Below are 12642 nucleotides of genomic sequence, written 5' to 3' on the forward strand. Positions count from 1 at the left end.
GGGCAAAGGTGGGGTGGTCACCCCGCATATCTGCACGATAACCTTTGGACAAAGTTCTCCTGGCCCCACGGAACCGCGTGGAAATGAAGGTAAAAAGCAGTGATTGCTATTTGTCAGCAGCCAGGGGAATTCTTAGGAGACAGACGCTTGCAGAATTAACCCGGAGAAGGTGGGGCCTCCAGACTCAGGCTGGAGTGACCCTTGGCTCTATGACCCTCACCGGCCAGCACAGTCCTGGCTGGACTCCACCTGGAGTGGTGTCCTGGGGTCACAGCGGCCACTTGCCACCAGCCACGTGGCCTCGGGCAGACTGATTCAGCCTTTCCCTGAACTGTGGTTACTGAGCACGTACTACCCCAGCTCTGGAGGTGGACAGGGAGAGTCCATGAGACACCCTTAGAGCCTGAACACAGTGCCCCCTCCCCGTGTTTTTGCCCCCCCCCCCCCCCCCCCCCGGCTCAGCTCTGTCTGGCTTCAGGAGTGCTTGCTTGCTTCCCAGGGCTCACAGACATGGCCACCTGCTGCCATCTTGGCTCCCTTGGTTCTGTTCAATGTCCTGGCCACTCAGGACCATGACACTCTCCCCCAAACCCCATTGAAAATGCAACTCTTCCAGCCTTGAGAACCTGCCTTCCAACCTCAGGTGCTTGTCCAGCTACAGCTGAGCTATTCTGACTGCAGGAGTACCTCCAGGCCTTGGGGAACTCTACTTTCCCTGGCCAGGGGTGCACTCTGGCTGCAGACTTTTTCCCTGACCCGAGTGCATGCCAGCCATCTTCATTCAAGCCCTTCCCCGCCCCCTGAAGCCTCCAGCCCTGCTGCCTTCTGAGGTATCCCACCTGGCTGAGAGCCTCACCCCTGTGCTGAGAAGTGCTGCCACCAGCCTTGGCTCCTGCGGGTTCCTACAACACTGACAATGCTTCACACTGGGCTTCTGCAGTCAGCTCCCTTCCCCTTTCTTGATTTCAAATCTTCTTCATGCTCCTGAAGCTTTGGGCCCCTCATCTCCCAATCAGATGACCTCACCTCCTGTGCTGTGCTGTGCTTAATACTCAGTCGTGTCTGACTCTTTGAGACCCCAGGGACTGTAGCCTGGCATGGGGATTCTCCAAGCAAGAATACTGGAGTGGGTTGCTATGCCCTTCTCCAGGGGATCTTCCCAACCCAGGTCTTCGGCATTGCAGACAAATTCTTTACCAGCTGAGTTATCAGGAGGTCTTACCTCACCTCCTCAGTTCAGTTCAGTTCAGTTGCTCAGTTGTCTCTGACTCTTTGTGACCCCATGGACTGCAGCACGCCAGGCTTCCCTGACCATCACCAACTCCTGGAGCTTGCTCAAACTCATGTCCGTCGAGTAACTGATGCCATCCAACTATCTCATCCTCTGTCGTCCCCTTCTCCTCCGGCCTTCAGTCTTTCCCAGCATCAGGGTCTTTTCCAATGAGTCAGTTCTTCGCATCAGGTGGCCAAAGTATTGGAGTTTCAGCTTCAACATCAGTCCTTCCAATGAATCAGACCTCACCTCCTACTTCAGACCAAACAGAAACCTAGTGCTGGAGCTGGCTCCCCCTTACACGGACCGTCTCTTTTCCTCTTGTTGCCAAGACAGACCTGTAATCCTAAGACGACCCCTCCTCACCGACTCTGAGGAAACCACACCCCACTGCCAGCCTCACCCTGCGGAAGTTTTCTGTCTCCACGGTCAGACCTGCTGGTCCCCACCTCCTTCCTATCTTCATCATTTCCACCTTCAGTCAAACGTCCTCTCCACCTGCTCTCTCCTCAACCTGCCTGGCTCCTCCTGGAAGGGCCTCCCCAGACTGGGCTCCCGCAGGTCATGAGGACCACAGAGACTGCACCTGCCGCTCTGGGCGGAGCCTGCTCAGGGGCTCAGACCAGGGCAGCCCTCCTGCACGCCTGAGCAGACCCAGCAGTGCTCTGCATCCCCTTAGCAGGACAGGGTAGGTGACCCCCAAAAGAGAAGCCACTGTCCACTGCAACTGAGCAGGAAAACTCACTAATCTGACAAGGAGAAAACAGGGTAAAATAAAAACTTTACCAAAGTTATTTTGATAAGGCCGCAGACTCTCTCCTGTCTTCCAGGATAGCAGCTTTCCAACTGCTTCCAAGAACGAAAGCTTAACACCCTGGGACAGTGCGAGGGGCAACGTGCAAGAAGGCAGGTAGAGGGAGCTCGAGCGGGAGACCCTCCCCCCGCCTTCCCAATTCTGCCCATCCATGTAGCCTGCCCCTTCTGGAAGAGTCAAAACCCACTCTCCCTCTGGGCCCATCACTAGCAAACACAAGCGATGCCCAAGCTCTGTGACAGCAGGGAAGGGAGGAGGCTGGAAACCTTCTCGTCCTCTCTTGCAGGAGAGGTCATGCTTCCTAGTCCTGGGGTTTACCCGAGGTCAGCAGCAGGCTTGCACCTTGTTGAGTGCCGCTCCGAACACCGTGGGAGCACGTTCACAGTCGGCACTGGAGAAACAACTCACATGAGGCCTCTGGGCAGCGGGCCACTGGTTGTGGAGAAGGAGCAACTTGCTTCAGGGCAGACAGCAGACTCGAGCCTCTGAAAGCGGCTGTGGATTTAACCAGGCCACCTATTAGCTTTTTGTCACACTGGGAACCCAAGTTCACGGCCTGGTTGCAACTCTCACGCTGACTGCCCTGAGTGGACACGGCTCACCCTGCAGCTTAACTGGCAATAGGACCAGGTGTCCACGCTGACCTACAGGTGCTGCAAAGAGGTGGTCTGGGGGTGAACAGTTTGCTCAGGGTCACCCACATGTTGCAGAGCTGGGCAAACTCAGGTTTCCTGATTCCTAAGTCAGTCTTTTCTTGACTAGGTTTTGCTACAGAAACTGGGAAAGAGGGACCCACACCAGTCCTATTTGCACCAGTTCTGTCCAGTTCAATGTGGGAAAAGACCAAGAAGTCAGAAACCATTAGTTAACTTTCTCAGGTTCAAGGGCTGGGAGGGTATGCAGTTTACAAGTGGTCTCCCCACTGAGAGGAACGTATGCTCACCCTGATCTAAACCAAATGGCAAAAGAGCAGGAGACCAGGGCTCAGAAAACTCAACATGCAGAGATACTGAAAAGCTTCAGCAAGTGTGATTTTTACAAATTCTACTGTAAATGAAAACCTTGTGGACAGTCACCACTTTGATCTTCTCAGATACAGTGAACACCGGCCAAACTGTTTTAATTTCCGAATTTATTAAAATGATTAACCTCAATACTGCAAGTGCATGTACAAAATATTTGTAAAAAATGTTTTTTAATGAAACGTTAAAGAACTTACCTCAAATGCTGAAAAAGTCCTTTTTTTTTCATTCTTTCAGTACAAGGAATACATTGTATCTCAAAAGTATTACAACTCAGCAAAACAATTTAAAACAGTAATTTGAAAAATGATTGAAAATTGAATACTTTACATATATTTCTACGATCGTTTCCTAATTCTTACAATGCCACAATCTTTACCAATCATTGCATAAGCTCAGGCTAGAAGTTTTATTGATTGCAACCTTTTCCAAGTGGTCGGCAGTGTGTGGACTTGGCCGTTCCACACAGAGTCCTACAGCATAGGCAGGCCAACACCGAGGCCCCTCACTGTAAAAACGGAAGTCAGGTTTCCCTGGAAGGCGTCGGCCAAGGCCGCCGAGCGCTTGTGCACACTGCCTCTTGAGGCAGTGACCGCCGGGCCTCACTGCTCCGGACCCACGGGAAGCTCAGCCCCCAAAGACGGAGCCTCAGTAAAGTTAAATGTCATAAATAAATTACTAAAGTTAAGCTTAAAAAATGGAGAAAAGTGGGAAATGTGGTATTGTTACTTTTTAAGACTGAAATTCCTGAAGTGGCTATTGTTGGTATTCCAAAAGAACGGTTCAAGATGTGGTCTCTGAACCTCTTCCAGACTGCAAACTAGGTGGGGTTCCCACCAATCAGGCTGACTCGCTGTGCTCCGGTGCCTCCCGGATGCAGGGTCTAAGCGTGACCTTCTTGGTGCGTGAGCCCCCCTGCCCCCTGCCCCCTACGGCCACCCAGAGACTCGGGAGGGCTGGGTGAGTCTGTAAAGTGCTCTGCGTGCTCGGGGACAGACCTGTGGGACCGCCCTACGTCGAGAGGTGAAGATGCTAGATGGAGTGAGCCAAGGGGGTGTGAGTGGGCGAGGTGGGCTGTCTGATCCCACGTTAATACCTGAGGGATGTAACTGCACCGTAACAAATAGGGACGAGACGAGAGAGAAGACCACGGAAGTCATTCCTTCAAGGACGGAAGGAGCGGAAAATTTTAAATTAGAGAACCTTTACGATTATTACCAATTTCTACTTGGAATCTACTAGCAATAGTTTTAAGGAACTTAATTTAAATTACGTCCTCAAGAACCTAGAAGCTGGCAGGAATCACGAAGTCCTAACAGTAGAGGTTTTCCCATTGGACTGCTCATTACCTGCAGAGGCCTTTCAGTATCTCAAGATATGGGCTACTCTTCTAGACACTACATGAATTCCCTAAATTGATTTTACTCAGGAACACTGTATATCCGAAAGCACATGTACACATTTCCCAGAAATAAAGAGACCCACTGGTGTCAAACACCTGCTACAGATTTATATTCTCAAATTCTTTTTTCCAATGATTTGTAAAATAATCCAGAGAAATGGAAGGTTGGTATTGAACATAAAGTAGTAATCAAAAATTTGCTCATTAAGTTACTTAAACATTAATTTCTCTTTTCAAAGTGCTTCAAAAACAAATTAAATCTGACTCCTCTTTATTGTTAACTGATAATATAGTAAAAAAAAAAAAATCTTTGATATTTTCAAACATAAACTAACATAAGCCAAGAACTCCCACTGATGCAGTGCTTAAAACTATATATTTATAATTTCCTATTTTATTGGCATGAATATTTCTAAACTTAAAAACCTTCCTGGTAAGTTCTTTTAATTTCTTATGACAAAAATTTCTCACAACACAAATATTTACAACATATACACTGTTTTCAGTTCTTTACACTGAATTTCAAAGACGAACATTTTTATAGGTTACCACAGAACAAAAGCTGTGACTCATGTTTTTATTTTATAAACTATTATAAGTTAAAGTGAATAGTTTTTTTTAATATTCCTTGTAGCATTTTACAAGTGCAACAGAAAACTCGAAGACCCAAATTAAGAGAGCTGTAGTTCATTAGATAAATGTTGCTTGTTGTCGTCACATTGTTCACAGCAAATTTTTTGAAAAAATAAGCACCAATCATTCTTGCAAAGAACAATTTTATCTAAAAGGATTGAAAAGTGTTAAATACAAGGTCTTTTAATTTACATGACAAGCAATAAATACGCTGTATTGAAATTCATCCTGCACACTGCTACCCTTGTACATGTAATGTACTGAAAATTAGCTGTCACGCATGTAATTGTACTTTTTTTTTTTTTTTAAAGAAACCAATTTGAGTCCCACCCAATGGTCTGCTATTTAACCAAGGTCACAAACAGTACACCTGGGCCAGCAAACAGTGTGAAACTGACAGAACTCCAAGGGGGAAACACCTAGCAAATAAATCAAAAAGCCAAAGATCATTGCTGGTGATATTAGCATATACTAGAAAACCTTAATATGCTGCTGCTATGATTTGTTTTAAATTATTGTTTAGTCATATATTAAAGAGCCAGTTGATGCTTTTAAAGTTAAAAAAAAGGAAACTGTGTAGCCACATTATTGGTTTCAATGTCCTGTGTGGAAAGTTGCTATCACTGTACAATTTTGCTTGAGCCTTTATTTTACAACAGGGCTTTACCTCTAACTCAGAATTGCACATAAGAAGGCTATTTAAAAAGTACAATAAAAATTTGCACAAATCGGACTTTTTTAAGAAGAGTCAGTACGCTGTACACTTTCTACAGTATTATGCTGATAAGTGATGAGACAATAGAAGTGCTGCCACTAAAACGTTTTCAGCTGAGGAATAATTGACTGGAATTTTGTATTTCTTTAAAGTAGTTATCCCGGGTCAAGTTAAGACCAAGAGTTTATTATGCGTTAAGCCTCAAAGACTGATCTTCTCTCCTCCTGGAAGAAATGTCAATATCTATAGAGTCTTTCCCAACTATGAGCCTCAACCGCTTGGCCGGAGGCAGAGGGATAAAGTCGTCTTCAAAGTCATCGTCATACTCCTCGTCCTCGTCCGCTCCCTCTGAAGAGGAGGAGTCGTCTGTGCTCTCCTCCTCGTACTGACTGTAGTCATCCACTTCCATACGCGACTCCAGGAGGGACAGGGGGTCACTACAGCACACCCCGTTCTCATGAAGCCCCTCTGTATACGGCCCCCTGCTTTCCTCGTCCCGCTTTAGCTGGATTTTTAATTTTGTTGAACTACTGCCTGATCCTGAGTTAAATCCATTGTTGAGCTTTGCTACATAGAGGTTATTATCATTTTCATGGTCTTTACTTAACTTGATGCTGATTTTTGAAGAATTCATCCCATCACTCTCTTGGTCATTTGTCTTGCTGCTGCTGTCATGCCGTCTGCGAAGAGTCAACTTGGGAATCCCAGAGTTATTTTCCAGGATTAACTGTGCATCATACCTCGTGATCCGCCTCTTTTTTTTACTTTTCGCAGTTCGGAAGCCGTCTTTTGTTTTGAAGCTCTCTGATGTCACCAGGGATGCACTGACAGGCGAAGGGGCCCAGTCTGCATAGCTCCCGGGCACGCCCTCCATGCCACTGTGCTCGCCCGAGTCGGGGTGGGCCCCCGCTGCCTCGGGCCCCATGCCGGGCCCGCCCGGGGACTCATGCACGGGACTGGCTTCCTCTGCCTTTGCCAGCTGCCGCACCAGCTTCGCCGGCTGTGCCTTCTTTTTGGACATGCTGCTGTCGCTCTTAAGACACCTGGCTTCCCCCTTCTGTGCAGCTTCGTGGGCCAGCTCTTCGTCTGTCGCCACAGAAGCGAGCTGCTCACCACCATCCGGGCAAGGTTCTGTCAAGTCACTTCTATAGCCATCCAGCGTATTTGGTTCAAGCTTGATGTCGGAGGTCTCCTTCAAGGTCATCCTCGTCCTCATGGACCGCCTGGTTGTGTAGGTGCAGGGGGCGCCCTCCACATGTGAAGGGGTGCCTCGCTCCGAGTTCTGTCTGTGCTCTCTCGCCGCGTGTCTGGTTAAGCACCCACTGGCCACCGTGGCCTCCACTGGTCCCTCTGGCTCCTTCTCTTTTTTAATGGGCAAATTTTTGTAGAGAACGACTTTAGGCTCTTTCAGTACCAAGTTTCCCATTTCGAGTTTTCTCGAAGCACTCTTCGGCTCTAGCCGTTTGCAATGATTTCTTAATTTTATCTTTGATAGTAAAGGCTTTGCAGGTTTTTTCAGTTTCTTTGGTACCCTGGAATTATTTATAGGAGTTAGCTTAGATGAGGTAGAGTTGGAAGAAGCTGGAATTCTTGACATAGATTGCCTTGTTAATGTTCTGCTCTTGCTGTTCTTTTTTACACCAACTGAAGATTTTCGGTTAGAAGCTGTAAAGTTAAAAGAAAAAATAAGGGTGAAAAACAGTCTTGGTAACCCAGTAATGTTCAACAAAACAATGCCAACACCCAGACGATTAGCTGTGAAGTGTTTCAATTCCACACACAGGTGGTACACAGGCCCCAAGTGAGCTGTCCGCACACAAGCAATTCCTACAGTTTTTCTTTACGTTATCCCTCTAATTTCTGCCTCTAACTTAAGAAGCATTGATTTACGTTCCAGGGAAGTAAACTCAGGGTTAAAGGGTTCTTAGCACAGCAAGGACCTAGATTTCATTCTAAGCTTGTCAGGACACTAGTCCAACCTGAGAATTTCTTTTCCTGATTTAATATTTTACTGCAGAGAGCATCTGAAATAAAGCTAAGCAAAACCAGTATTTTTTTCGTTCACAAATTCTTCTTAAACTCATCATTTAAAATGTTTCCATTATTCATTAACTCAGAGCATAGTACTTGACCAGTAATCCAGAACAGCAACACGTGACTAAAGGGCTCCACAAGACAAATTCTATTACAATGTCTTCAACTGAGAAAGAGATCCTAAGAACCATATGCAGAATGCCAGGCTGGATGAATCCCAGGCTGGAATCAAGACTGCCAGGAGAAATATCAACAACCTCAGATACACAGATGACAGCACTCTAATAGCAGAAAGATGAACTAAAGAGCCTCTTGATGAGGGTGAACAGGAGAGTGAAAACACTAAGACTCAACATTCAAAAAACTAAGAACATGGCATCCGGTCCCATCACTTCATGGCAAATAGAAGGGAAGAAAAGTGGATACAGTGCCAGATTTTCTTTTCTTGGGCTCCAAAACCACTGTGGATAGCAGCTGCAGCCATGAAATTAAAAGATGCTTTCTCCTTGGAAGGAAAGCTATGACAAACCTAGACAGCATATTAAAAAGCAGAGACATCACTTTGCTGACAAAGGTTCGTATAGTCAAAGCTATGTTTTTTCCAGTGGTCGTGTACTGATGTGAGAGCTGGACCATAAAGAGTGACTGCTGAAGGATTGATGCTTCTGAACTGTGGTGTTGGAGAAGACTCTTGAGAGTCCCTTGGACTGTAAGGTCAAACCGGTCAATCCTAAAGGAAATCAACCTTGAACATTCACTGGAAGGACTGGTGCTGAAGCTGAAGCTCCAATACTTTGGCCACCTGATGCAGAGCTGACTCACTGGAAAAGACCCTGATGCTGGGAAAGACTGAAAGCAAAAGAAGGGGACGACAGAGGATGATGGTTAGACAGTATCATCGACTCAATGGACGTGACTAGGAGCAAAACATGGAGGACAGAGGAGCCTGGTGTGCTGTAGTCCATGGGGTCTCAAAGAGTTGGACACAACTTAGCAACTGAACAAGAACCACATACTGTCACTCCCAGTAGATATTTACCCCAAATACCACACTGTTGAAGCTGTTCCCTTCAGGGCTGTGAGCACCTGCAGAGACTCTGAGGCTGCAGGGTTTAGCTCACCCCATCCCTCCAGTGACTGCCCGCTGCTGACTAGACTGAAAGAAGGATGAGTGACACAGCTGCAGTCACACTCGGGACGGGGGACCCAAATTTCTCCCTCTGGACGAGGACCCCAAAAGGCTGCAACAACCCCCCTGGGGACAAAACCTGGAAACTAGTATGCCAGCTGAAGGGCTTCTCGAAAGGCTTACATGTGACTCAAGGCTAAGCTCCCTCCATGGTGAACCTCTGACCTTGCCGCTGACTTCCTGCCTTCTGTTTTTCTCTTTGCTTACACACTGGATCTGTATTTATAGTGTTTTACAGGAGCCCTTTTCTCCATGACTTCGTCTGCTTCGCATCCCCCACCTGAAGACCTCTTCCCATCAAAATACCTCTTTAAATCATTTACTAGGGATGTTGAGATGACCACACTAATACTCACCACCTCTTAGCAGAAAACAGAATGAAAACCAGTTTACTATGGGTAAGCCTAGGACATTTCCCAACAAGACTATCATTCATTCCATGCTGGGGGTCGCCCAGGGCAACTGCTGTTCCTTCTGCATGGCTGAGCAAGTTAGGTTACCATTAGGTCATTTTTATTGAGAGAAGCAAGAATGCCTAACGGAGTTCCCAAAGTATCAGACCACCAAGAATAGAAGTCTCTGTACTAAGGAACTGGTTCATAAGTGGCTTTGGGATCTCCAAACAGCACAATCCCAGGAACAATATCCCCTGACTGAACTAAGAATACACTTCTCCCTGCAGGCTGCCACCAGCGAGGCAACTTATTTTTGGAATAGTAGTAGCAGTAAAGGTTGGTGCCACTCAACTTGAGAACCATGGTATCATGAACTGGAGTTACCCAGAACTTGCCAGAAATAACTTTTAAAGTATGAGGATATCCAGGGAACCCTTTTGCTCAAAGACTTCCTTATGCTCATAGGGCTTCCTACAAGGTGAGTGGAGGTGTGCTTATTGATGGGAACGCCCCAGGGTGCCGGTGTCCGTCCGTCTCACTGTGGCTGCTGGGTGACCTCTCTCCGTGGCTCTTCAAGGACCGTGCTATGCTCAAGCTGCTCGTTTCAGACCTGCAATCACTCCTCCGCAATGATCACGTACTTCTTGTATCCTTGACAGCAATCCCCCTGCAGTCTGGATCCAGTTTATCGCCCTCAAGAAAGAGCTTTGGACAATCTCTCTCACAGTCTCCTTGCCATGAAAACCCATGAAGACGTTTCAGCTGGGACCTTTGCTGTTTCTCTGCAGGAGACACTGCGAGCCACTCTTCTTCCTGAACGGCCCTCCTTGGCTGTTCACAAGAGCCATCCCCTGGCTGTCCCGCTGTGTCCCTGACAGGCTTCCTCCAGCTGCCCCGTGGCCTGCACTCCGTGACCTGGACCCTTTCAAAACTCAGTCTCCCAGGGATAAGTGGCCCCTCTGTCCCGGCTGTTCACACTGACATGCTGACAGTTCCCATACCATGTTCTCTAGCCCAAATCCCTCCTTAATTAGATTCACCTTACCCCTTGGACCTTGATCTCCCTCTAGGGTGGTCTCATAAGCCCCTCACAAGCCAACATGCCCAAAGGGAACTCACCACCAAGCCTCATGCTCCTTCTCCTGCTCTCCATCTGGTTCAACACCACCACCAGGCAGTCAGCTGCCTGAGCAGAAACAGGGAGGTTATCCCTGATGCCAGCCACCACATCTCCAGGAGTTCACTCCTGCACTGTGGTTGGACCCACCTCCCCTCCATTCCCAATGCCACCGTTTCCTGCCGTGACTCTGGCACCAGCTCCTGCCTGTCCCTGCCCCCTACTGCTTCCCCAGCATTCCACTCCCCACCACAGCCCAGGGTGATTTTCCTGGGACTTCTGGTCAGCTCTGGGCTTGAAACCTTCCCGTAACCTAAGACCTAAGAATAAAGTCCAAAATGTTCAATTCTAGTCACATCCCTTCTCTTCCAGCCTTGATGACCCTATCGACTCAAACCCTACACTGGTCTTCATGTCCTCATTTGGGACAGGCCCTCTGCTCTGAGCACAGTCCATGTGGCCAACTTCTCACCCCCTTTCAAGACTCAGCTCAGCAAACATCTCTCAGGAAGCCTTTCATGACTCCTCACAGCACCTGAGGTTCTCCACACTCGGCACTTCCTTTTAAGCCCTGGATGAATCTCACTGTGGTGATTCTGAATCTCGGCTCTCCCCCTTGCACCCCTCCTTTCAGGAGGCTGTAAGGTGACTGCAGTGAACCACTGACAAAGCACTTTAGTACGTCTGTGTTCTAAAGAGCACAACAGAGACTGTAGGCGATGCTACCTCTTTTTGCCGTAGAGTTCACTTACATATTTATGTATGTATTGGTGTATTCTCATTTCCTTTGAAAAGTATTCTCTTATCAAAAGCCCAGCTCCAAGGTGTACTCAAGTCAAAGGACAGAAACAGCACAGCTGGTGAGACAGCTGTGAGTAATGGGACCAAGTGCCCAGGGCTCTTCACCGTCCCGCGGAGGCGCCGCCACCCTCTCTTGCACGGGGAGTGCCAGCAACAGCAGGCTGAAGGAGAGGCGCTGAACTAAGAAAAGTCTGTCAGGAGACTAAAGATCCTGACACAGTGGAGGTGGGCAGGGCGGGGGCTCCCCTGGCTTCAGCACTAACACCCCATGTGGTACCCTTCCCTCACGGGGGACAAATCCCAACCGCATAAACCTGGACAGTGCTTTGGGGTGGAGACACCACCCTTAGCCATTAGTATATACTAGGTACAGCGCAGGATGGCCAAATTAGTATGACCTGAATCCTAATAAGCATTCTTTGAGGTAAGAGCTATTACCCTAAGTGAAAACCAGGGTCACATGGACTCACGTGCCTGTCAAGAGTGTCCATCTGGTAAGGGGCAGAGATGGGATTTGAACCGAGGTTTCTGGCTTGATGGTGACCACACGTCAGGTGGCCTCTAAGGCACACCACTAAGCTATCCTGAGGCCAGTGCTAGCTCCTGGTAAAGGACCTGCAGTGTGGCCATCATGGTGACCTCAGGGTGCCCTCAAAATCATCAGGCAGCTCTGCGTGGGGTTCAAGAATGACAGCCAGGAACAAGTGCAGGGAAACGATGCCAAAGCACCCGATGGTTTGGGCTCTATCTATGCTCTGCACTGGAAGAGCCCCAAAAACACACACAGTGGGGCCAAGGGAACATGAGGCCTCACACAGCTTGAGATGTTCACAACAGGGGGTCAAGGACTTCAGTTCAAGGAATTTATCAGGCACCACAAGCAGGCTCCACCTCACGGGACCACCATGGGCATGTCTGCCGGGAACAGGGTGTTGGAAAGGATTAGGAAGCAGCCTGTAGGCTCAGCAGAAAAGAGCATTCAGATTCACTAGTGATGTCTGTGGTGGGACAGACAGTGACAAGTGGTGGCCCAGTCCGTCTCCAGGATGGGTGCTCCTCAGTCATGCTGAATGAGATGATTCCGCTGGGGGGAGTCCTCTGGGACTTGCACTCACATCCTGAGGCAGCACTGTGGGCAGTGGCCTAGCCCCTGAGGCACAAGAGCCAAAAAACCCAGAATCTTCTAGTAACAGCGTATAATTCAGGTCTGTGGACTGATTCTGTGAAAATGGATCTCTTGTCTCCTC

General features: G+C 48.1%; 1 protein-coding gene across 5 annotated transcripts in view; it reads right to left on the reverse strand.

Moving 5' to 3' along the window:
* Nucleotides 1–3202: 3202 nt before the first annotated feature.
* Nucleotides 3203–12642, reverse strand: part of KMT5B (lysine methyltransferase 5B) — a 54152-nt gene continuing 44712 nt past the window's right edge. For all 5 annotated transcript variants that reach the window (XM_020880744.2, XM_070457751.1, XM_020880745.2 and 2 more), the window contains one exon: nt 3203–7524. In XM_020880744.2, coding sequence (XP_020736403.2) covers nt 6047–7524 — 1478 coding nt within the window. In that variant the 3' untranslated portion in view covers nt 3203–6046. The remainder of the gene's footprint in view (nt 7525–12642) is intronic.

Source organism: Odocoileus virginianus, chromosome 28 (genome assembly GCF_023699985.2).
Source record: "Odocoileus virginianus isolate 20LAN1187 ecotype Illinois chromosome 28, Ovbor_1.2, whole genome shotgun sequence".
Classification (NCBI taxonomy): Eukaryota; Metazoa; Chordata; class Mammalia; order Artiodactyla; family Cervidae; genus Odocoileus; species Odocoileus virginianus.